This window comes from Balaenoptera physalus (genome assembly GCF_965194825.1).
Source record: "Balaenoptera physalus genome assembly, chromosome: 19".
In the NCBI taxonomy this organism is placed as follows: domain Eukaryota; kingdom Metazoa; phylum Chordata; class Mammalia; order Artiodactyla; family Balaenopteridae; genus Balaenoptera; species Balaenoptera physalus.
Window position 1 is genome coordinate 757,057 of NC_138900.1, and position 25,449 is coordinate 782,505.

A 25,449-nucleotide genomic window follows, 5' to 3' on the forward strand; every position below is an offset into this window, starting at 1 on the left:
ACACTGCTGTATTCCATTATAAGGTAGAAATGTACAGCCAGGATTGAGCCAGATCAGTTCTAGAGAACACAACTAGGCTGCATGAATAGGTAGTTGAGACCCCACCAACATGGTAACAACTCACTTCCGTGGCTGTCTGGGCGCCCTGCACAGCCAGAGGGAAGAGGAGAAAGCTTGAGCTGGGGTTCTGCTTGGCTCATTTTGCTTTATGGGTGCACGTAAAATCGACAGTGGCCGCATCACAGCCACATTCAGGGTGTCCCTGAAAGATAATGGAGTAGAAACGTTTTTCCAATGGGTTATGCTATGATTTGGCCATCCATTTTGTGTGGAAGAATCGTTATTCAAAGGTGACCATATATATAGATTCGAGGATAGCAGCCAATGATCTGCCCTGGTAAGGAAGGAAAAGTTGAGAAGATTGTTGAAAGGAGGTCTGCAGTAGAGACATATGGATGTATTTATGGAACTGTGCACACAGTAGGCGAATTTCGTATGAATTATTAAAATTCACCAAAGTATATCACTAACAATGTCAAACAGGGACTTCCCTGGCAGTCCAATGGTTGAGACTTCGCCTTCCAATGCAGGGGGTGTGGGTTTGATCCCTGGTTGGGGAACTAAAATCCCACATGCCTCGTGGCCAAAAACCCAAAAACATAAAACAGAAGCAATATTGTAACAAATTCAATAAGGACTTTAAAAAAATGATCCACATCAAAAAAAAATATTAAAAAAAAAACTAATGTCAGACAACAATCACATCCAATTTCTGGACCTTGGGACTAGGACATTGTACTGACTGTTTCTTCTCCGTGGATCCTTATTTATTTATTTATTTTTTTGGCTGAGCTGCACGGCTTGTGGGATCTTAGTTCCCCAACCAAGGATTATTGAACCCGCGCTCTCGGCAGTGAGAGTGCAGAGTCCGAACCACTGGATCGCCAGGGAATTCCCTTCCTCCCCACCTTTAATTGTGTGCTCAAATATCATCTCCTTATGAGAACAACCCTCTGTTTCCTACTGAAATCCTCCTGACTCCACATTCTTGTTATTCCTTGGTGCTGCTCTTTTTTTTTTTTTTTTTTCATTTCTACCTGTCACCTTATAATTTACTATAACATGTAGCATTTTCTTTGTGACTTATTGGTTACGCTCCTCAATAAAGGCTTTTGAAGGACACTACATGAGGACACATTTCTTTCTTCACTGATATATAACACATATCTAGACCTGTCTCTGAAGCTGGTGAGATGTTTAGTACATGTTTTTGAAATAATGAAACAGCACAAGGTGGTAGCTTCCTTCCACACTTTCACCTCTTTCTACTTTCATTTGATTATTTCTTTCCCTCCAAGTTTAATTCTCCTTAAGCTTCTCATGAGTGAAAAAAAAAATACACTTTGTAAAAACAAGAACTTCTCAGTAGCCAAATTTCCAGCACAGTCATGGGCTCAACTTCATTCTTTTACAATTTAGAACTCAGGGTTCTCTGCTTACCACCTGAAGGTTCTGTCCCAATTTCCACTGTGTATGGGGGAGGGGTGGATTTGCACACAATAGCAACCAATTCTCCAACACTAGCTGGGTGTCCTGCAATTTAACTTAATTCTGATGCTGTCTACCCTGAGATAGCATCAGATTCCAAGGTTAAGGGCTCAGTCCTACAAGACTGACCCTCGTAGGACCCCCCCCCCCGCAACCCAACTTCAGACACCAATTGAAAGTCCAGGTTGTGACCGTGGTGCTCCAAAGACAATGGTCAAGGACAAAGGACAACCCTACCTGAAAAAGTTTCAGCGTCACATACCCTACCGGGCTCTTGTCACTCTCCCCGCCATGTTGCGATGGTTATGAAATTCCTGAGCCCACCTGGGCGACGGGACCTGTTCCTCTCTCGTTCCAAATAAGGAAAGGTATCTGCCCTGTCCCACTCCCACCCTACAGAAGGAAGGTATATGTGCCTCGACCAATCAGAAAACGAAAATTTCACCTTGGACCATTCCTTTTTTCTCTGGCTATAAAAACTGACTGATAGCACGTGTTTGGGGTCGGCTCTCCCAGACTACTCTGAAGTCGGCCCACTGTTCTGGCAGCAACCATTCCCTCTAATAAATTCTATCCTCTTTACATTCTGCCTTGTGTCTGGAAATTCTTTTCCAACCTGCGTTCGGACCACGACAGTAACCTGTGCTTCTCATGATCTGTGCTTCTTCTCTTCTGTGAGCCTCTTTCAAGGTGTTATTGTAATCTTGAATTACCCACATTACATAACTCATTTATTCATCCCTTTTAAAATTACATACGTGCAGGACCTCCCTGGTGGCACAGTGGTTAAGAATCCACCTGCCAATGCAGGGGGCACGGGTTCGAGCCCTGGTCGGGGAAGATCCCACATGTTGCGGAGCAACTAAGCCTGTGCACCACAACTACTGAGCCGACGCTCTAGAGCCCACGAGCCACAACTACTGAGCCCGTGTGCCACAACTGCTGAAGACTGCACGCCTTCAGCCCATGCTCCACAACAAGAGAAGCCACTGCAAATGAGAAGCCCATGCACCTCAGCGACACTTGCTGCAACTAGAGAAAACCCCGCGCACAGCAACGAAGACCCAACGCAGCCAAATAAATAAATAAATAAATAAATTTATAAAAAAAAAAATCCCGACTTCCTTGGTAGCGCAGTGGTTAAGAATCCACCTGCCAATGCAGGGGACACGGGTTCGAGCCCTGGTCCGGGAAGATCCCACATGCCGTGGAGCAACTAAGCTGGTGCACCACAACTACTGAGCCTGCGCTCTAGAGTCCGTGAGCCACAACTACTGAGGCTGTGTGTCACAACTACTGAAGCCCGTGCACCTAGAGCCCATGCTCCGCAACAAGAGAAGCCACCACAATGAGAAGCCCGCGCACCACAACGAAGAGTAGCCCCACCCACTCACCACAACTGGAGAAAGCCCACGCACAGCAACGAAGACCCAACACAGCCAAAAATAAATAAATAAATAAATAAATTTATTAAAAAAAAAAATCCCATGAGGGCTTCCCTGGTGGCGCAGTGGTTGAGAATCTGCCTGCTAATGCAGGTGACACTGGTTCGAGCCCTGGTCTGGGAAGATCCCACATGCCGCGGAGCAACGAAGCCCGTGCGCCACAACTACTGAGCCTGCGCGTCTGGAGCCTGTGCTCCGCAACAAGAAAGGCCGCGATAATGAGAGGCCCGCGCACCGCGATGAAGAGTGGCCCCCGCTTGCCGCAACTAGAAAAAGCCCTCGTACAGAAACGAAGACCCAACACAGCCAAAATAAATAAATAAATAAATAATTAAAAAAAAAATTCCATGATATGTACCCAGAGCTATTTCTTTCATTATCTTTGAACAAATGCCTCAATACTATTTCTAATTTCCTGATATTTGCATTTCAAACTGTTTTCTGAGATAATCTCAATTCCCCTTGCAGAGCTGTACCTGCAATCACTGGAGAATGATAATCACTTACCAGCAACAACATGAGATCATGGGGTTCAGATGTTCCCTTAGCAGATGAAACCAAGGGCAGTTATCAATTAGTTCCCTGAAACTCTAACTGGCTTTATAAATAATATCCTGTAACCTGCCTTCACTGAGTAAACTTGCTTTAATTGTTTTTGCAAATTACATACCCTCCAAGCTTCACCTAGCTTAGACAATATATCACAAAACCTTATAGATAACATCTCTGAGGTATGGGTCGCTATAGTAACAGTTCCTTAAATTGTTGTTCAGGAACATGCAGTTAGTCTTGTCCAGTTCAAACTGGTCAAGACCACCAACCATTCAACTGGGCCTGTGTGAGTGTCCACCCTTAGATCATGCTAATGCCACCATTTTCTGAATATGCTTCCCATGAAGAAGAATATAGCTCAGATATGCCTGTGCAGAACACAGATTTCTTCACTTTTTTCTTGCCTACATTCCCTAGGCCTGAGACCACCCTCCTCCTCTAGGCCATAAATATCCCAACACCCTCCTGTTAGGGAGGTGGATCTAAGACTAGTTGTCCTGACTCCTCCCTTTGATGCCACACGAATAAACCCTTTTTCTGCTGCAAACCTCAGCGTCTCAGCCTTTTACTTTCTGAATGTGGGGCAAACGAACCTGGTTCGGTAACAGAGACACGCTGTGACTCTGAAAGTTGCAGTCACTGACCTCAGCCAAAACAGCATTAGTTACGTTGGTCTCCATCTGAGATAGATGTCAGTTTACTAAATGGCGTTGAGTATATCTCAGGATATACAGTAAGAAATATTATATGGATAAAAGTGTTCCTCAATGGGACTTCCCTGGTGGCGCAGTGGTTAAGACTCCATGCTCCCAATGAAGGGGACCTGGGTTCAATCTCTGGTCAGGGAACTAGATCCCACATGCATGCTGCAACTAAGAGTTCTTATGTCACAACTAAGGAGCCCACATGCTGAAACTAAAGAGCCGGTGAGCCGCAACTAAGAAGACTGCTTGCTGCAACTAAGACCCAGTGCAACCAAATAAATAAATAAATAAGTGTTCCTCAATGGGTAGGACATAATTGCTAACTATAAAGGCAAGGCAGAGTTTTCTGTGGGAACCAGAGGCAGAGATCCTGTTTGTTTCAGGGTGGCCAAACACCTATCTTCTTTCTTCTCAGTCATGTCCCTGTACAGTCTTTTCCTTTGTTCCCAGCCAATCATAATAGAATTTACAAAACTTACTAATGCCTCGGGCTACACGTATTTCAAGAAGAATAGCACAATGTCTCCAACTATGGGTGGATTATTTTATGTCTGAATTACTCTGTGGAATTATATAGCCATTTAGATAAGTAGATTTGGGAGCATCTCAATTTTATTCCCTGGTAGCAGGCTGACCTTCACGGAGTATGAAACTACGTCTTTCTCCTGCAGTTCACAGCGAGTAAAGCCCCTCCCTCCGTCTAGGTAGGATGACCACTCTCAAGTACTCCCCAGAGTACCGCTTGGACCACTGTCTGGTGGTCAAGATGGAGAACACCTTTCGGGGGGGTGGGGTGGGGTGGTGGGGGGAAGGAGCTCTAGAACGCTAGGAACTACATTACCCGGAAGGTAGTGCGCCGAGTTGAGCCAATGAAAGGTCAGGATAAAGGCATTTCCGTGCGTGCGCATCTCATCGGGGCAGGACTTCCGGCGTCCTCCTCGTGGCGGCCATTTTTACTGCTTTCGTATCTGTTGTCGCTCCGGAGCGGTGGGCAGGGACTTAGGTGACAGGGTTGAGAAGGTCCAAGAGGAGTCGCTGTCCCCGCTGCATAGAGGCCGGTCTGAAGTTCGGCGACGCCGCCGGGGGTGCCCCGCGCCAGGCCCGGGAGAGGGAAGGCCGTGCCCGCGTCCACCCGCCTCTCCCGCCGCTACCGGCCCCGCTCTGCCCCCAGACTCTGATGGCGGCGGCGGCGGCGGCGCTGAGGACCCCGCCTCAGGTAAACGCTCATCCTCGGGGCCCTCCCCGTCCTCACCCCACCAGACACTAAAGCCCCGAGTGCGGGGCGCCTGCTCACGTGCCCGTAGCCCAGGCCGCGGTGTCCGGGATGGTGGGGCGTTCGTGGGTGGGTCTGTTTTTGACAGGCAGTGTGATGGCCGCGTGAGAGAGGGTGACAGGCGGAGGGACCGGCAGGTGCAAAGGCTTGGAGGTCGGATTGAGCCGGGAATATTGGGAAACCTGGGGTCCGTCTGATGTCTGCAGGGAAGTGTGTGGTAGCGTGACCCCTGGACTGGCTGGCAGAGAGGTTGTTCATTCTGAGGGACCTGGATGCCATGGAGGGTAGTGTACAGAAGAGGAATACAGTCTGTATTAGGGTTTCAAAAGTTTTCCAAAAACTGATTAAAGAGAGAACAAACTAGAATGGGGATAAAAAGACAGTGAGGCACAAGGCGCTAGTAAGAAGCAGCATTGAAGACTGAGGCGCAGAAGCTAGTCACTTAGCTGGAGGTCACTGGGAACCAGGGCTGGACGGGGATACAGGGGAGGCCTGACCTCATCTGGAGCCCAGCCCTTGTTGCCTACCCCTCTCCGCAGGTTCTGAAGGATGAAAAGCACTTAGGAAACCTATACATGGAAGGAGAGGATGGATGTCCCAATCACTCACTGGCCCTGACACCACCCAAATGGTGTCTGGGATTGTGGTGTCTTTAACATCTTCCTTGCTTTTTTCCCAGCTCGTGGGGACCCTGGGGATACCTCAAGCCCAGTCTTGAGTGCAGGCCAAGTGTTACACGGAGGTATTGCTATTGCTATCAGCCAATATAAACACGTGTGAAAGGTTGTGACAGGACCAGATACTGACGTGTGCAAATGTTTGGAGGTATGACTATGTTGGAGACAGGGTACAGTCAGTTTCCATTTTATTAGGAACAAAGAGCTGAGTGTCAAGAATCAGGTCTGTAATGTGGCTGTCAAGAATTTGGACATCTGTTATGGAGATAATGAGAGGTTTGGATAAGAGGAAGGGGTTGGTTCTTATGCAGGTCTTAGTGGGTTCCATTGGCTGCAAAGAAGAGAGCAGACTGTATGAGTAATATAAAAGGCAGGGAGCCGCCAAGGAGGCATTTACTGTAATCCAGATGAGTGTTGGACCAGGGTGGTGGCCACAGAGGTGGGAAAGAAGTTGGACTTTCCATCCATGTTTTAAGAAGAGTCAAGTAGATTTTTGGATGTTGAAGGTGAGGGAGAGAAAGGGAAGAGTCAGGGATGACCCCAGTGTTTCCGGTTTTAGGAGCTAATGGGATGAAAGCTCCATCAACTGGGATGGGGAAGTTATGGTAGGTTAATTTTACTTGGGAATATCAGATGTTTTGTTTTGGCCCTGTCAAGAGTCTGAGATGTTTCAGAGAAAGCAGTAGAGGCAGCAGTTGGGTGTCTGGAAATCTGGGGAGGAAGGTGGCTGTTGTGTGGAGCAGGGAGGAGCTGTGGATCCCATTTAGGTGGGGGAATGCAGGTCATCCTGGCAATGCTGTTCGCTGGTCTGAAAGAGGAGGGTGCATGATGAGTGGTTTCCCTGCTCCACACCTGATCAGGGTTGCTGAGCACACAAATGCAGGTGAAGGATAGAAGTGAACATGGTAACCATATGGAAGAGAATGGGTAACTGAATTGAAGAGAATGTTTTGACAGGCGACTAAAGCTTTTGTGAGATGAGTGGACATGAGATGGCTGTGGAGGCATTGGAGTAATTGAAACAAGATGATGAGGCTAGGGCTCCTGCGAATTCACTAATGTATAGGTTCACCAGAATTTTGTGGTGAGGTTTGGTGGGGTGTGGTGTGTTTGATCTTGATGGTGGGTAGGTCTGGGGCAAATATGGTCATTTGTGAGAATCACTGTGCCTGGAACGGACACCATCAGGGCCAGGATTCCAAGGAAGGTTGAGGGAGAGAGGACAGTTGTGGCCGCTGAGAGGACAGGGAGTGCAGCACAAAAGTGGAAGTGGGTCATGGGCATCTGTAATCACATGTGCTTCTGGGTGGTTAAAATTGAAGCAAGGATCAATAAAGGTATGAAGGAGGCCTTCAAAGCAGTTTTCCCCACGTGCATAGTTGTGGGAGTGCAACTGTGGGGACTGAAGATGTGAGAGAGGTACAGTCTACAGAATGATGGGCTCACTAAGAGGAAGTGCTAGCTCATGTCACCACGGCCCTGTTATTGGGGACTGAAGGTTGAAGCTTGAACCCAAGTTTGGTTGTGTCTGTGAGTCACAACCTAGAGACCCCAGAGGAATTGATTGACAGGATGGATGGGACCCTACAGGCCAGGACTAGAGCTTGGATGACATCTCTGTGCTGTCCTGTCCAGTGTTGTTGAGGGCTGAACACAGTGAATAAAGAGACCCTGAGGGATAGGTGGGCATCAGTGGCACTTAGGGCTGAAATTCCTGTTCGGTGGAGAGCTCTGGAAGAGGATGAGGGTGGGATAGATGTGTGATGAGATGGATTGTGGGATCTTAGAGAATGTTCATAGCTCATTCTGTCTTTCTCATAGAAGTGCAGTGTGACCTTTGAGGACATTGCTGTGTACTTCTCCTGGGAGGAATGGAGACTCCTTAATGAGACTCAGAGACGCCTGTACCTCGATGTGATGCTGGAGAACTTTGCACTTATATCCTCACTGGGTAAGACTCACAGCCTTCCCAGTGTCCTGGACTAGGCTCTATCCCACCTCACCCCCCCTTTGCCCAGGGGGTGCTCTGTTTTTCTACATGTGAACTGTGGGCACTACTTGCTTCCCAAGCTTTTTGTGTAGTTGCTGTGGTAGCTATGACTGGGTTGTTTGCACTGCCCTCTTCTTTCTCCTGCAATATCAACCCCGATACCTGCTGTACTGAACGCTGTTAGGAAAAGGATTCCAAGCCAGTAGTATTGCAGTGAGCTTAATGGAGTCTACCTTACTTCCTTCTCTCTGTCTGGGTCAGTGTGTCTAGATCCTTTTCACCTCTGTGTCCGAGATTTGATCCCTTCTTTTATTTATTTATTTTTATTTTAATTTAATTTAATTTTATATATATATTTTTTCTCTTGGCTGAGCTGCATGGCTTGAGGGATCTTAGTTCACTGACCAGAGATTGAACCAGGGCCACGGCAGTGAAAGCACCAAGTCCTGACCACTGGACCGCCAGGGAACTCCCTTGATCCCTTCATTTACCTAACATTTCTTTGTGCCTGCCTGTGCCAAGCATGCAGGCATTGTCATGGTCATTACTTACCTGAACCATTAGCTACTTTTCAGTGTCCTACTGCAAGGTTTGTAGTGTTTATTTATTTATTTTTAAAATATATGTTTATCCAAAGTTTTTTTAAAAAAATTATTTATTTTATTTATTTATTTTGGCTGCACTGGGTCTTCAATGGGGCATGCAGGATCTTTAGTTGCAGCATGCGGACTCTTAGTTGTGGCATGCAGACTTCTTAGTTGCAGCATGCGTACTCTTAGTTGTCGCCTGCATGGGGAATCTAGTTCCCCGAGGGATTGAACCTGGGCCTCTTTCATTGGGAGCGTGGAGTCTTACCCACTGGACCACCAGGGAAGTCTCTGTAGTGTTGTTTTTTTGTTTTGTTTTGTTTAATAAATTTATTTATTTATTTATTTATTTTTAGTTGCATTGGGTCGTTGTTGCTGTGCGCGTTCTTTCTCTAGTTGCGGCAAGTGGGGGCTACTCTTTGTTGTGGTGTGCGGACTTCTCATTGAGGTGGCTTCTCTTGTTGCGGAGCACAGGCTCTAGGCATGCGGGCTTCAGTAGTTGTGGCACGCAGGCTCAGTAGTTGTGGCTCGTGGGCTTAGTTGCTCCGCGGCATGTGGGCTCTTCCTGGACCAGGGCTCGAACCTGTGTCCCCTGCATTGGCAGGTGGATTCTTAACCACTGTGCCACCAGGGAAGCTCGAAAATTATATATATTGATGTGTACAAGTGATGACTTGGTATATCTATACATTGTGAAATAATTGCCACGTTGAAGTTAATTAAACATCTATCACCTCATAAAGTTACATTGTTGTTGTTTTTATTGTTGTTAGTGTTTTGGTAAGAATGCTTAAGATCTACTTTAAGTTCAAGTATACAACATGATTGTTAACTATAGTCACCATGCCATACATTACATCTGCAGAACTTATTAATTTTAACTGAACATTTGTACCTTTTGACTAACATCTCCCCATTTCCCATATTCCCCAGTTCCTGGTATTTTACTCTCTGTTTCTATGATTTTGCCCTTATTTATTTTTTAAAAATTCCAACCACAGTGGACAAAGAAGGGTTCCCTTATATCTATGCCCTCACCAATATTTGTTATCTCTGCTCTTTTTCTTTTTCCTCTGCTCTTTTTGATAGTAACTGACTTATCAGATATGAGGTGTTACCTCATTGTGGTTTTGATTTGCATTTTCTTGATGATTAGTGAGATGATTAGTGAAGAGGAACATTTTTTCATATACCTGTTAGCCATTTGTAGATCTTTGATAAAATGTCTATTCAGCCATTTTATCTTTGATAAAATGTTCACTTTTTTTTTTTAAACATCTTTATTGGAGTATAATTGCTTTACAATGGTGTGTTAGTTTCTGCTTTATAACAAAGTGAATCAGTTATACATATACATATGTTCCCATATCTCTTCCCTCTTGCATCTCCCTCCCTCCCACTCTCCCTATCCCACCCCTCTACGTGGTCACAAAGCACCGAGCTGATCTCCCTGTGCTATGCGTCTGCTTCCCACTAGCTATCTATTTTACATTTGGTAGTGTATATATGTCTATGCCACTCTCTCACCCTGTCACATCTTACCCCTCCCCCTCCCCCATCCTCAAGTCCATTCTCTAGTAGGTCTGTGTCTTTATTCCCGTCTTGCCACTAGGTTCTTCATGACCTTTATTTTCCCTTAGATTCCATATATATGTGTTAGCATACTGTATTTGTTTTTCTCTTTGTGACTTACTTCACTCTGTATGACAGACTCTAACTCCATCCACCTCACTAAAATGTTCACTTTTTAATCAGATTGTTCTTTTCCTGTTGAGTTGTAGAGTACTTTATATATCAATGTTTTACATATTAAAATATAAATTTCACCAATGAAATCTATCTGGTCATGGCCTATTTTTGTTGGAAGATTTTTGCTTACTGGTTCAATTTCCTTACTTGTTATTGGTCTATTCAAATTTTCTATTTCTTTATGATTCAGGTTTGGTAGGTTGTTTGTTTCTAGAAATATATCTGTTTCTTTTAGGTTATCTAATTTGTTGGTGTATAACAGTTCATAGTAGTCTTTTATGATCCTTTGTTTCTCTTTTATTTCTCTGTTAATTTATTTGAGTCTTCCCTCTCAGAAGTCTAGAGAAAGGTTTGTCAGTTATATTTATCTTTAAACAAAACCAGTTCTTAGTATTGTTAATCTTTTTTATTGTTTTTATAGTTTCTATTTCATTTATTTCTGCTCTGATCTTTCTTTTTTCTTTTTTTTTTCTTTTTCTTTTTTGGCTGTGCCATGTGGCATGCAGGGATGTTAGTTCCCCAACTAGTGAACGAACCTGCGCCCCCTGCAGTGGAAGCACGGAATCCTAACCACTGGACTGTCAGGGAATTCCCCTCTGCTCTGATCTTTATTTTTTCCTTTGTTCTGCTAACTTTGGCCTTAATTTGTTCTTTTTCTAGTTCCTGGAGATGTAAAGTTTGGTTGTTTATTTAATGCTGACATTTTTTGCTCTTAATGCTGGCATTTATTGCTCTAAACTTGATTTTTTTCTTAATGCTGGCATTTATTGCTCTAAACTTTTCTCTTAAAACTGCTTTTGCACATTCCATATGTTTTGTTTCTATTTTTGTTTTTCTCAAGGTACGTTTGATTTTCCTGTTGATTTTTTCCTTTGACAGATTGATTGGCCAAGAGCATATTGTTTAATGTTCACATATCTGACTGTTGCTGGTTTCTAGTGTTATCCATTGTGTTAGGAAAAGTTGCTTGATACGGTTTGAGTCTTCTGAAGTTTGTTAAGACTTGTTTGACATAGAGCATATAATCTATCCTAGAGAATATTCTATATGCGCTTGAGAAGAGTGTGTATTCTGCTATAATAGGATGGAATGTTCTGTATACATTCGTTACATTCATTTGGACTAAAGTGTTGTCCAATTCAAAGATACCCTTACTTTCTATCTGGATATCCACCTGTGTTGAAAGGGGGATATTTAAGTTCCCTATTAGCACATTACTGACCAGGGGATTTTTTCAGAAACTAATGCCTGTGGCCAGCAATTTGTTGGTTTGAGTAAATATCAACAACTTTTTTTGCACTTAATGTATTTATTTGAAACTTTGTACATGTCTTACTAAAGCATTCTAATACTTTGTTAGAGTGTGATAGACAGTATAGCAGGAACCTCTGTGCAGGGGAACAGAACATCTATTACAAATACACTGTGTTTCACTGTGCTTTCCCCTGAAAAAGCAGACTCTATACTTTCTGGAAGCTTTTTTTTTTTTTTTTTTAGCCCTGTGGGTATTATTTCCTCTAGAATATGTTCTTTTATTTTACCTGGTAGTCAACAAGGTGGATCTTTGCGGGGAGGCTCTTTTATTTTTTTATTTGTTTATTTTTAAAATATTTATTTATTATTTTATTTATTTTGTCTGTGCTGGGTCTTAGTTGCTGCATGCGGGATCTTTTAGTTGTGGCACACGGGCTTCTTATTGCAGTACGGTGGACTTCTTAGTTGTGACATGCAGACTCGTAGTTGAGGCATGAATATGGGATCTAGTTCCCCAACCAGGGATCGAACCCGGGCCCCCTGCATTGGGAGTGTGGAGTCTAACCCACTGGACCACCAGGGAAGTCTCTTGGGGGCCTCTTTTAGAAATGCCATGAGAAGAATCAGGTGTGGGACTACCACTGCATTCACCGGAATGGTCAGTTACCCATTCTCTAGCTACTGCTGACAAAAATTGCTTATGGGACTTCCCTGGTGGTGCAGTGGTTAAGAATCTACCTGCAAATGCAGGGGACATGGGTTCACTCCCTGGTCCAGGAAGATCCCACATGCAGTGGAGCAACTAAGCCCGTGAGCCACAACTACTGAGCCCGCGTGCCACAGCTACTGAAGCCCTCGTGCCTAGAGCCCATGCTCCACAACAAGAGAAGCCACCTCAGTGAGAAGGCCGCGCACCACAACAAAGAGTAGCTCCTGCTTGCCACTAGAGAAAGCCTGCACGTAGCAACAAAGACCCAACGCAGCCAAAAATAAATAAATAGATGAATAAATTTATTTTAAAAATTGCTTGTAAGTCATTTTATTCTGTGCATTAAGGCTGAAATAAATTTTAAATACATTGAATAAACCGCAGTTACTCAACTAGAAACCCACTTTCTTATACCATTTTCGAGTTTTCCAGAGGATATTGAAGTTTGCCAGATATTGATTGGATCGATCGACTCCTTTCATATATTTATTATACTATAACATACTAGTGGGCTTAGTTATCTGATGGCCAGTCTTTCTGTCTTCCTTTCCTGTAGATGCTATGGAGGTGTCATGAATAGTTGTCACCATGCAGACTAGCCTCTTGTCTTTCCATATAAGAAGAATCACTTCTCTCTTCTGTAAGAATGTCATTTCTACTCTCTGTAGATTTTTAGATTTCTCCTTTAATTGGTTTGGTAGACCATGATTCTCTCTTATAGTCCTACAAACTCTGGTTTTATTTTTCAACAACATTACAGATGTGGACAGGCTGTTGTAATAATTGTCTTGGTAAATATGGTGCCGTGAACCAAGCTTGTAGGACCAACAATATTGTTTCTTGCAGTTTCTTTCCTTCACCCATGTAAATCTCACGGTTGCATATATATCCAGTTTCACTTCCATTAAGCATCCTGACCAAAATTCCATATTTTGTAAATTTTCCAGGATTATAGGTTTTGAATCTGAGTCGTCCTCTCCACTTTATCATTGCCTCATCAAGTGATAGCTCTTGTTTGGGTGTATAGGTCGATTGAGATTTTGGTAGAAAATAAGCCAAAAAAGGTTTAATTTTTGAAATTCTGTCTGCAGGGAGTGGAGTTTCCAAGTTATCGTTAAAGTGAAGAAATGACATTATTTGTTTGAATCTTCTCGTCCTAATCTTTGGAAAGATAGGTGTTTCAAGTAAGGGATCAGTCGACCAATATTCTTTCCACTGTGACTTTCTTATTTGTCTCATCAAAATTATTAATCCAAGAGGCTTCTTCATGTCACTGTTGGTTACCTTAGTCCATTTTAAAGCCTTATCATACTTTTTATATGATTTTTCATTCTGTTGGTGATATAAGTTTGAGAAGTGACCAACTCGAAAAAATCGTTACCAAAAATTAATTCTGTTATTTCACTAACACTTTGCAGGTTATTACATTCAGTAGTTACACCTGACACACCTGTAAAGTCTTCTAATTTTTGTGAAATGTTGTCTTCAAACCACTCTTACGTAGAAGCAAAGGAGCATTCTTGAGTTTCATTTTCACTTTCCACAGCAGAGTCAGTCACTAAGGTTTTTTGTCTTTTTGTTGGTCTAATATTCACATTGTTTGAATCAGAACTATATTCTGAAGAACTGTCATCTTCTGAGACACTAGTATATATGTCACTCAGACAGTCAGAGAAAGCATCTGCATAAAATTCTTCTTCACTCAATTTTGCGATGCATCATTTTTGAAAATTTTATGGTAATAAACTTGCATTTATAATGTACACGAGGTTGGAACAAAAACCTAATGGAGCAAAATGTGAAAGATAATGATAATCATAAGTTGTATAATGAACCCTTGATCAATTTTAAGGTCTAACAACTTTGCACAGTGATGTTAATTGTGTCACTCTCTAAAAACTTATTGATACGTCTCCAGTCAATAACGTTTGAGTAACAAAAGATGTATTAATACATCTCTAGTCAAAAATGTGTTAATATTCTTTTGCTGGGACTTCCCTAGCAGTCCAGTGGTTAAGACTCTGTGCTTCTACTGCAGGGGGCACAGGTTTGATCCCTGGTTGGGGAACTAGGATCCTGCATGCCGTGCAGCGCGGCCAAAAAAAAAAATTTTTCTGCCTTCAGATCTGGTCATATTTGCTTAATTTTTAATGTATGGTACGTATATATATAGTTATAATTGTTACATCCTCCTGGTAAATCAACTTCTTTATCATTACGTAATGAACTTTGTCTCTTGTGATAGTTTTTTTTTTTTAAGAGTGGTCTTTTTTTCTTTTTTAAAAATTAATTGGGCTTCCCTGGTGGCGCAGTGGTTGAGAATCTGCCTGCCAATGCAGGGGACACGGGTTCGAGCCCTGGTCTGGGAAGATCCCACATGCCACGGAGCGACTAGGCCTGTGAGCCAGAATTGCTGAGCCTGCGCGTCTGGAGCCTGTGCTCCGCAACAAGAGAGGCCGCGATAAGGAGAGGCCCGCGTACCGCGATGAAGAGTGGTCCCCGCTTGCCACAACTAGAGAAAGCCCTCGCACAGAAACAAAGACCCAACACAGCCAAAAATAAAATATAAATTAAAAAAAAAAAAAAAAGAAAAAAAAGAAAGTCTTCTTCTATGGAATGAGAAGCAGGACTTTAAAAAAAAAAATTATTTTTGGCTGCATTGGGTCTTTGTTGCTGTGCGTGGGCTTTCTCCAGTAGCGGTGAGCAGGGTCTACTCTTCATTGCGTTGTGCAGGCTTCTCATTGCAGTGGCTTCTCTTTTTGCAGAGCACGGGCTCTAGGCACGTGGGCTTCAGTAACTGTGGCACGCGGGCTCAGTAGTTGTGGCTCACCGTAAAGTGCAGGCTCAGTAGTTGTAGTGCCCAGGCTTAGTTGCTCCACGGCATGTGGGATTTTCCCAGACCAGGGCTTGAACCCATGTCCCCTGCATTGGCAGGCGGATTCTTAACCACTGCACCACCAGGGAAATCCCTCTTGTGATAGTTTTTGATTTAAAGGCTATTTGTCTCACTTAAGTATAGCTTATTCTGTTCTCTTTTGATTTCCATTTGCATGGAATATCTCTTTCAATTCCTTCACCTTCAGCCTGTGTGTGTCCTTAAGGCTGAAGTTACTCTATTGTAGGCAGCATATAGTTGAGGTTTTGTTTGTTTGTTTTTTTCCTGTTCAGTCACTGTATGTCATTTGATTGGAGAATATTTTTAGGACCTACTGTTGCCATCTTATTATTGTATGGCTGTTTTGTAGTTTCTTTTTTCTTCTCTTGCTGTCTTCCTTTGTGACTTGATGATTTTCTGTGGTAATATACTTTTTTTTTTTTTAAGTACCAACTCCTTTTTTTTAAAATTTATTTATTTTTGGCTGCATTGGGTCTTTGTTGCTGGGCATGGGCTTTTCTCTAGTTGTGGTGAACAGGGGCTACTCTTCGTTGGTGGTGTGCAGGCTTCTCACTGCGGTGGCTTCTTTTGTTGTGGAGCTCAGGCTCTAGGCGCATGGGCTTCAGTAGTTGTGGCACGTGGGCTCAGTAGTTGTGGATCATGGGCTCTAGAGCGCAGGGTCAGCAGTTGTGGCACACGGGCTTAGTTGCTCTGTGGCATGTGGGATCTTCCCAGACCAGGGCTCAAACCCATGTTCCCTGCATTGGCAGGCGGATTCTTAACCACTGCACCACCAGGGAAGTCCCTGTGGTAATATACTTTTATTCCTTTCTCCTTGTCTTTTGTGTCTACTATAGGTTTTTGCTTTGTGGTTACCATAAGGCTTATATAAAACAGCTTATAGCATTCTATTTTATGCTGATAACAATGTAACTTCAATCTCATACAAAAAATCTACTGTTATACTTCCCCCACACATGCATTTTATGTTTTTGATGTCACAGTTTACATGTTTTTATACTGTGTATTGGGTAACCAACAAGTTATTGTGGGTATAGTTGTTTTTAATACTCTTGTTTTTTATTCTTTGTAGTTGAGTTGAGTGATTAACACAGTTTTACAGTATTAGAGTATTCTGAATTTGACTATATACTTATCTTTACCCGTGTGTTTTATATTTTCATATGATTTTATGTTAGTAGTTAGCATACTTTTTTTTTTTTTTTTTTGGCTGTGCTGGGTCTTAGTTGCAACATGCAGGATCTTCTATCTTTGTTGCACTATGCGGGATCTAGTTTCCTGCCCAGGGATTGAGCCTGGGCCCCCTGCATTGGGAGCACAGAGTCTTAGCCACTGGACCACCAGGGAAGTCCCTAGTTAGCATACTTTTATTTCACCTGGAAGAATTCTATAGTCTTTCGCATTTCTGGTCAGGTACATCAAGTGGTGATGAACTTCCTCAGTTTCTGTTTGTCTGAGAAAGTCTTTCTTCCTTATTACTGAAGAATAGTATTGCTGGTTAAGTATTCTTGGTTTGCAATTTTTTCCCCCCACCCCAGCATTTAGAACATATCATCTCACTCTCATGGTATGCAATGTTTCAGCTAAGAAAACCACTTTATGGGGGTTCCCTTGTATGAGGGCTTTCTTTTTTCTTGCAGCTTTTAAAATTCTCTTTATCATTACTTTTTGAGTTTTATATTAATGTGTCTTGGTGAAGTCCTCTGTGGATTGAATCTGTTTGGGGACTTCTGAGCATCATGTACCTGAATGTCCACTTTTCCCAGATTTGGAAAGTTTTCATCCATTATTTCTTTAAATAAATTTTCTGCCCCTTCCTCTCTCTACTCCTTCTAGGGCTCACATTATGCAAATATTGTTTTGTTTCACAATGTCCCATAATTCATGTAGACTTTTTTTTTTTTTTTTTTACTCTTTTTAGTTGTTTTGTCTTTTTTCTCCTTTGGATAATTTCAAAGACTTACCTTCAGTTTCATATTCATTGTTTTGATTGATCAAGTTAGCTATTGATGCTCTACTGTGTTTTTCATTTTGTTCATCATACTCTTCACCATAATTTCTGTTTGGTTCTTTTTCATATTTTCTGTCTCTCTGTTTGAAACCTTATTTTGTTTGCATATTGTTTTTCTTATTTTGTTGGATTGTCTGTCTGTGTTTTCTAGTAGCTCACTGAGCTTCATTAAAACAATTATTGTGAGGGACTTCCCTGGTGGTCCAGTGGTTAAAATTCTGTGCTTCCACTGCTGGGGGCATGGGTTCAATCCCTGGTCAGGGAACTAAGATCCCACATGTTTCATGATGTGGCCAAACACAAAAAACAAACAAAAAAACAATTATTGTGTATTTCTTGTCTGACAGCTTATAGATCTTCCTTTCTTTGGGGCAACTGATAACTTATTATGTTCCTTCGGGGTGTGTCATGTTTCCTTGATTATTTTGTGTGTGTTTCATGTAGCCTTGCTTTGATGTTAATACATTTCATGGAGCAGTCATTTCTTTCAGACTTTACGTAAGGTTTTGGTGGGGAAGATCTTCACCTTTTTGTGGGTATTAGTATGCCAGCTTGATGGGTAGTTGCTGTTCCGACTACAGCAAGGCCCAGGGGCTTAGAGTCTATCCAGCTCTGTCAACTGAGATCAGTGTCAGCAAAGACTACAGGGGTCCTCAATAGCTAAAGTTGTGGGTATCCACAGTAGTAGAGAAGACTGCTGGGGATCACCTGATCTCTTTCTCCCAAGGGAAATGTTTTGACTGAGGGGTTCCCTCTTGATGGTAAGTCCAGCTCTTGGTGGGGGGTGGTGCTTCATGGTGGTGATGGCATTGGTGTCTGATGTGTGGGCACTGTGGAGCAGATATAGATCTGGATTCTAGGGTGTGAATAAATGCAGAGCAGTAGCAGTTCTAGGGTCCCAGACACTGAACAGCCTGCAGCAGTGTTGGCTTTGCTTTGTGAGATGCAGTCACACACTGAGCAGTGATGGAGCCTTGACTGGAGTATGGGTGCACACAGAAGTGTCTGGGGTCTGAGGAACTAGCTCACCCATAGTGGCCATGAATCTGGTGCCTGAGACGGGCATTCAGGTGACAGCTGTGGAGTCAGGTTATGGAATATGGGTATCCATGGCACAGTTGGGGCTCTGGGGTTTAGGGTGCATACAGGATTTATGGGGGTGGCAGCCATGGTTTTGAAATAGAGCAGTAGCTACTTTTGGGGGAACAGGGGTGATTCGGCATATTATTCTCTTGCAGGTCCCACGAGCTGCCAGTACCCTCTGCAGAGCAGGCAGCTGGTGTCCACACCTATAAACACTTGCCCTTCTCTGCCGTGCAGATGGTGGGATCTGCAGCTATATCGGGGCCTGGTGAGGTTCTCTGAAGCATAGGCTACTGGGGTCCTTTGCAGAGCAGGGCATTGGGGAATGTGATGGCACCCACCATTTGGCTGATACACATAGTTCCCACCATTCATCTTATTTCCTATCCATCTCCATGTGTCTGTTAAGCTGATGTCCCCAGCGATCCTTTTTTTTTTTTTAATTTATTTATGTATTTATTTTTGGCTGCGTTGGGTCTTTGTTGCTGCATGTGGGCTTTCTTTAGTTGTGTCGAGCAGCGCTACTCTTCGTTGCAGTGTGTGGGCTTCTCATTGCGGTGGCTTCTCTTGTGGAGCATGGGCTCTAGGTGCGTGGGCTTCAGTAGTTGTGGCACTTGGGCTCAGTAGTTGTGGCTCACAGGCTCTAGAGCTCAGGCTTAGTAGTTATGGCGCACAGGCTTAGTTGCTCCACGGCATGTGGGATCTTCCTGGACCAGGGCTTGAACCCAGGTCCCCTGCATTGGCAAGCGGATTCTTAACCGCTGCGCCACCAGGGAAGCCCCCCCCCCAGTGATCTTTTTTGTGTGGTTATTCTACTTTTCAATTTCCATTGTGTTGCTGCAGTGTCTTAATTGGATTTCTGAGTCCTCCAAGGGCCAATTTCGTTTGCAGTTAGCTGTCTGTTTTTTGTTGGTGGTGAAAGCTAGTGTCCTCTGCTGTTATGCTGACATCACTTCTAGATCGGTTTTCTGGGTCTGTTATGTGCTGAGTTGCTCTGTGACAGTAGAAGTCATTCATCTGTCCTGTTTTTACCTTAGGATTTGTATCTTGCATGTACCATGTAGTTGCTTAACTAGGGCTTACAGATGTGCCAGGATGGATATGACTCCAGTCATGGCATGGTGGGCTCAGAGGGGGCCTGGTCCTGGTGAATGGCAGCTAAGGAGAGTATGACATCAGGCTGTGTTCAGATCATACCAGGAATCTGTCTTTGTTAAACCAGGGTTTAGGTGCCATTTCCAGTGGTCATACCTTACTTCTATCTTTCCTTTTCCACTGTTAACACTTGGCTGACTTGTCAGTTGTACTACTTGTGATTCCTACTGTGACTTCCAGCCCAGGGATAATTTCCACCTCTCTGGACTCCACATCTCTCCCATTTCTCTCACCACTGTTTCTGTAGTACTCACCAACATTGGTTGTGCTGTGATATGTTCACATTTCCCTAAATTGATTTTGAATAGCAGCTAATACATTGCTGTGGGATTTTAATGGGCTTAGATGCACGTTTCTTCCCAGTCTCACATCAGCAGCAGACAAATCCTGTAAGAAGCCGTTGGGAGAGAAATGAGTTGTAGACCCTGCCTCTCTTCCCTGTGTCACGCCCTGTCTTTTGTTTCCTTCCCCTGGTGAGGTCTCCACTATTCTGTGATCTTGAGGCTCAGTAATGCAAAACAGTCGGCTGTTCTTTCAACTGAATTCCAACTTCTGTGTCTTGAAAAGCATCTCATAGACTAATACCTAGATGAGAGAGATGCACATCTGTGATGAACTTGACCCTTCCCTATAGTCGACATGTACTTGACCAGCATTTCTTTCTGTTCAGGTTGCTGCTGTGGAGCAGAGGATGCAGAGGCACCTTTTGAACAGATCGCTTCTCTAGGAGTGTCACAGGCTAGGACTCCCAAGGCAGCTTTGTCTTCCCAGAAGACACACCCCTGTGAGATATGTGGTCCAGTCTTGAGAAACGTTTTCCACTTGGCTGAATGCCAGGAAACACAACACAGGCAGAAACTTTTGAGGTGTGGAGCATGTGCAAAACGATTTTATTTTAGTACAAACTTTCAGCAGCACCAGGAGCAGCACATGGAAAAGAAAACCCTCAGAAGCAGTGTGGATGAGGCCTCATTTGTGAAGAGCTGCAGATTCCATGTGTCACAGAAGCCATTGTGCTGTGGGGAGTTTGAAAAGGACTTCCCAACCATCGTGGGACATCTACAGCAACAGGCCACTCATATTGTGGAGAAGCCAAGCACAATCACCCAGTGCGGGTCAACTTCACAAGGCAGGAAAAGCCATCACACCTGGGGAGAATGCAAGAAAGCCCTCAGCCCCAAACACACACTTGTTCAGGACCATGGTGTCCACAGTGGAAGACAGTGTTTTGTGTGCAGTGAATGTGGGAAAGCATTCAAGTACAAATCCTCATTTGTTCTGCACCAGAGAATCCACATTGGAAAAAAGCTTCATGTATGTGGTGAATGTGGAAAATCTTTTAGGCAAAGCTCAACCCTCTATCAACATCGAAGAATTCATACTGGGGCAAGGCAGTACAAGTGCAGCAAATGTGGGAAATCCTTAAGCCACAAAGCTGTCCTCATTTATCCCCATCCATGGCGCAGTGGAGAAAACAGTTATGTGTGCAGTGAATGTTCGAAATCTTTTAGCCATAGCTCAGTGTTCATTCCACATAGGAGATTTCAAACTGGAGAAAGGCCTTATAAGTGTAGTGACTGTGTGAAATCTTTTACTTCTATGTCTGCACTCAGTTATCATCAGAGATCTCACACAGGAGAACGACCTTATGTGTGCAGTGATTGTGGGAAATCTTTTATCTCTAGTTCTGACCTCCGTTACCATCAGAGAGTTCATTCTGGAGAAAGGCCTCATGAGTGCAGTGAATGTGGGAAATCTTTTATCACTCGTACTGCTCTCCGTTATCATCACAGAGTTCACACTGGAGAAAGACCTTATGAGTGTAGTGAATGTGGGAAGTCGTTTACCCGAAAAAATAACCTAATTATACACCTAAGAGTGCACTCAGGAGAAAGGCCTTACGAGTGTAGTGAATGTGGGAAATCTTTTACCTTTAGCTCCAGCCTTCGTTATCATCACAGAGTACATACTGGAGAAAGACCCTATGAGTGCAGTGAATGTGGGAAATCTTTTAACAATAGGTGGACACTCATTCGACACCGGAGAATTCACACAGGAGAAAAGCCGTATGTGTGCAATAAATGTGGGAAATCTTTTTCTTGTAGCTCCACCCTCCAGTATCATGAACGAGGTCACCTTGGGGAAAGGCCTTATGGGTGTGATGAATGTGGGAAGTCTTTTACCACTAGCTCTGCCCTCCGTTATCATCAGAGAATTCACACAGGAGAAAGGCCTTATGAGTGCAGTGAATGTGGGAAATCTTTTATCTCTAGGTCTGACCTCCAATATCACCAGAGAGTTCATTCTGGAGAAAGGCCTTATGAGTGTAGTGAATGTGGGAAATCCTTTATCCGAAGGAATAACCTCCTTTTACACCAGAGAGTTCACACAGGAGAAAGGCCTTACAACTGTAGTGAATGTGGGAAATCTTTTAACAATAGGTGGACACTCATCCAACACCAGAGAGTTCACACGGGAGAAAAGCCTTACGTGTGCAGTGAATGTGGGAAATCCTTTACCTCCAGCTCCACCCTTTGTTACCATCAGAGAGTTCATGCAGGAAAGAGGCCTTATGAATGCAGCGAATGTGGAAAATCTTTTACCTCTAGTTCTACCCTCCGTTATCATCAGAGAGTTCATACAGGAGAAAGGCCTTATGAATGCAGTGAATGTGGGAAATCTTTTACTTTTAGTGCCAGCCTCCGTTATCATCACAGAGTGCACACTGGAGAAAGGCCTTATGAGTGCAGTGAATGTGGGAAATCCTTTAAGGATAGATCACAATTCAATAAACACCGGAGAGCTCACACTGGAGAAAGACCTTATGAGTGTGGTGAATGTGGGAAATCTTTTAGCCAAAAATCTTCCCTCTCAACACACCAGAAAATTCATAATAGAGAACGATCTTATGAGTGTAGTGCATGTGGGAAGTCTTTTACCTCAATCTCTGGCCTTGGTTATCATCAGAGAGTTCACAGGGGAGAAAAGCCTTATCAGTGCAATGAGTGTGGGAAATCTTTTACCAATAGCTCCATACTGATTCGACACCAGAGAGTTCACACAGGAGAAAGACCTTATGTGTGCAGTGAGTGTGGGAAATCTTTTACTAGTAGTGCCACCCTCTCTTATCATCAGAGAGTTCATGCAGGCAAAAGGCCTTATGAGTGCAGCAAATGTGGGAAATCTTTTACCTCCAGTTCCACCCTTCGTTATCACCAGAGAGTTCACACAGGAGATAGGCCTTATGAGTGCAGTGAGTGTGGGAAATCCTTTATCTCTAGCTCTAAACTCCGTTACCACCAGAGAGTTCACACGGGAGAAAGGCCTTATGTGTGCAGTGAGTGTGGGAAATCCTTTAGGGATAGTTCCCAATTTAGTCAACACCGGAGAGGTCACACTGGAGAAAGGCCTTATGAGTGTAGAGAATGTGGGAAATTTTTTATGCGAAAATCTACCCTTTCCCAACATCAGAGAGTTCACACTAGAGAAAGGCCTTAGTTGTACTGGGGATGTGCAGTTTTCTTGTTCAGTGTAAGGGTACCAGAGGAAACTGAGGAGCCATATGTCTGAGTTAACTCTCAGACATTTGAGCATGCACAGTGGGGAGATTTCCCCATAAGTTTCAGTTATGTGGGAAGTGTGTGACTATGTTGCACTCTCTAACCTGTCCAGGGCTCTTCCCAGATTTATGTCACTTCCATCTCTGGGGTCAAGGCCATTTCACCTCCACCACCTGGCAGGTTGACAGTGTGCATCAGTCAGCAACCCAGTGTGCTCAGGGAAGCTGACCTCTGTCTTCCCATGTATTGGCCAAGTTAGGAGTCACCTGAACCTTTATGGCTTCAGCTTTCACTCCTCCCTGACTTATCTTGGACATGGACCTGGTCAGTGTTGGCCCAGAAGATACCAAAAGTTCAGCTGGCAGCTTGCAGAGAATGACAACACAGGGATGTGTTGGTCTCACGTGACAGTAGTAAGTTTTTCCAGCTCCCAAATCATGAACTGGGTAACTGCCTGCTGCAGATTGCTTTGGCTTGTAAAATAATCAAGGCCTTACAAGCTCCTTATGTCCTCTTTAATCTTGGAAGTTCTGTTTACTGTGCAGGTAGTTTATACACAGGTTTGTACTCTGTAAGCATAAAGGGGAGAACAATTTTTAAGGGTCTCAAAATTTCTGTGTCTGAGGAGGGACGGTTTGATGGCAGACAGTAGCTTGCCAGTTTTGACCAAATTTGCATTGCTGCCCACTGCCTCCTAGGAAAGACTGCAGGGATTTCTGGTTTTCATTTGAAGCCTGGAGGCTTTGTGTTTTAGGAGTCTCTGAGATGTCCCTGAGAAGCGGCAGCTGTGAGAATCTCAAGAGCTTTGAAAGCAGAATGAATTTTTGCCCTTCCTCAAAGGAGAGGTCACAGCATTTCAGCACTGTTGAGGGATTATCTTCCCCAGGTTTACAGAGAGCCATATTCCCTGATGGCCACAATTTATTGGCCTAGTGTCACTGGTTCTAAGACCATTGGGTCCAGGGGAAACCATAATTGGTACAGAAACTGGTTTACTAGGGAGAGGAGAAGGCTGCAGCCTACTAGTGTGTCAATGTAAAAATGACTGTGTAGAATCAGTTTGTATACAAATCTCAGAACCTCCAGGCATGTTTATCTTGTATAGCTGAAGTCATCAGAGAAAATAAAAATAATTGAAAGGTTTTGTGGATTCCTTTAGCCTCTGTAATATTCACCTCAAGGCCATTACTGCACGGGCAGGAAGAAAGAGAAAAAAGGGGATCTAGTCCACAGATGTGGGTCTTGTGACCCAGACAGCATTCCTGTTTGACTTCAGGTGGAAATGTTCTTTATTGATCACCATATTTGCTGCCACTGAGGCAAGACTGACTGCCGCCCCAACCCCCCAGGGCATAAGGAGAGAAATGGTGGAGTCAGTATAAGGTTGCCAAACCTATTTTCTGAAAGGACTGGGACATAGAAATCTTTAAATCTTGAGCTATTTTTTAAAGCTTTACTAAGGTATAATTTACATGTGCTAATACGAATATATTTAAAGTGTACAATTTGATAAGTTTTGACATAGGTGTGAACCTCTGAGACCATCATCATAGTCCTAATAGTGACCATATCTGTCATGGTATATTTACCTCATTCCTATTATAATCTCCTTGCCTTTCTCACCTCTCCAAGTAACCATTGATTTACTTTCCTTACAGTAGATACCTTGCATTTTCTTGAATTTATATTATTGGAATCATATGTTGTTTACCACATTTTTTTTGTTTTCCTTTATGTATCATAATTACTTTGAGATTCATCAGTGGTATATAGTGCTTTTGGTTTTTGTTTTGTTTTTGGCTGAGTAATATTTTTCGATATGCGACGGTTACTTTATCCATTCTCTATGGGCATTTGGCTTGTTTCTAGATTTTGACTTCTGAAAATAAGGCTGGTATAAAAATTGTGTTCTTTATATGAATATATGAAGAATATGTATGTTTCTTTTATCTTTTGTCAGTAACTTAGAATGTAATGCATGAGTCACAACTGTTTTACTTCTGTTTTTTTTTTTTTTGGCTGCGTTGGGTTTTTGTTGTGGCAAGTGGGCTCTTCGTTGCTGCCTGTGGGGTTTGTAGCCCTGCGGCATGTGGGATGTTAGTTCCCCGACCAGGGATCAATCCCCTGTCCCCTACATTTGAAGGCAGTTTCTTAACCACTGGATCACCAGGGAAGTCCCACAACTGTTTTACTTTTGAAGAAACTAACATATTGTGATCTAAAATGATTGGACCTTTTGCATCTTACCAGCAATGT

At 43.4% G+C, this 25,449-nt stretch overlaps 1 protein-coding gene and 1 long non-coding RNA gene across 2 annotated transcripts in view; both read left to right on the forward strand.

Annotated features, from left to right (window-relative positions):
• LOC309648358 overlaps positions 1 to 25,449 on the forward strand; it is a 263,978-nt gene that overhangs the window by 28,468 nt on the left and 210,061 nt on the right. The window lies entirely within an intron of this gene.
• Positions 1,728 to 24,335, forward strand: LOC309648107 (uncharacterized protein). Its single transcript, XM_082436241.1, has 3 exons — positions 1,728 to 5,465; positions 8,021 to 8,150; positions 20,304 to 24,335. The coding sequence occupies exons 1-3, from the start codon at positions 5,427 to 5,429 to the stop codon at positions 23,129 to 23,131; spliced, it is 2,997 nt and encodes a 998-aa protein (XP_082292367.1). The 5' UTR covers positions 1,728 to 5,426; the 3' UTR covers positions 23,132 to 24,335.

What these genes read in the sequence shown, in the direction of transcription:
- LOC309648107 (XM_082436241.1), top strand. Translation starts at nt 5,427, where the DNA reads ATGGCGGCGGCGGCGGCGGCGCTGAGGACCCCGCCTCAG. An exon ending in CGCTGAGGACCCCGCCTCAG is followed by an intron (nt 5,466 to 8,020) that starts GTAAACGCTCAT and finishes TCTTTCTCATAG; the next exon opens with AAGTGCAGTGTGACCTTTGA. An exon ending in TGCACTTATATCCTCACTGG is followed by an intron (nt 8,151 to 20,303) that starts GTAAGACTCACA and finishes CTTTCTGTTCAG; the next exon opens with GTTGCTGCTGTGGAGCAGAG.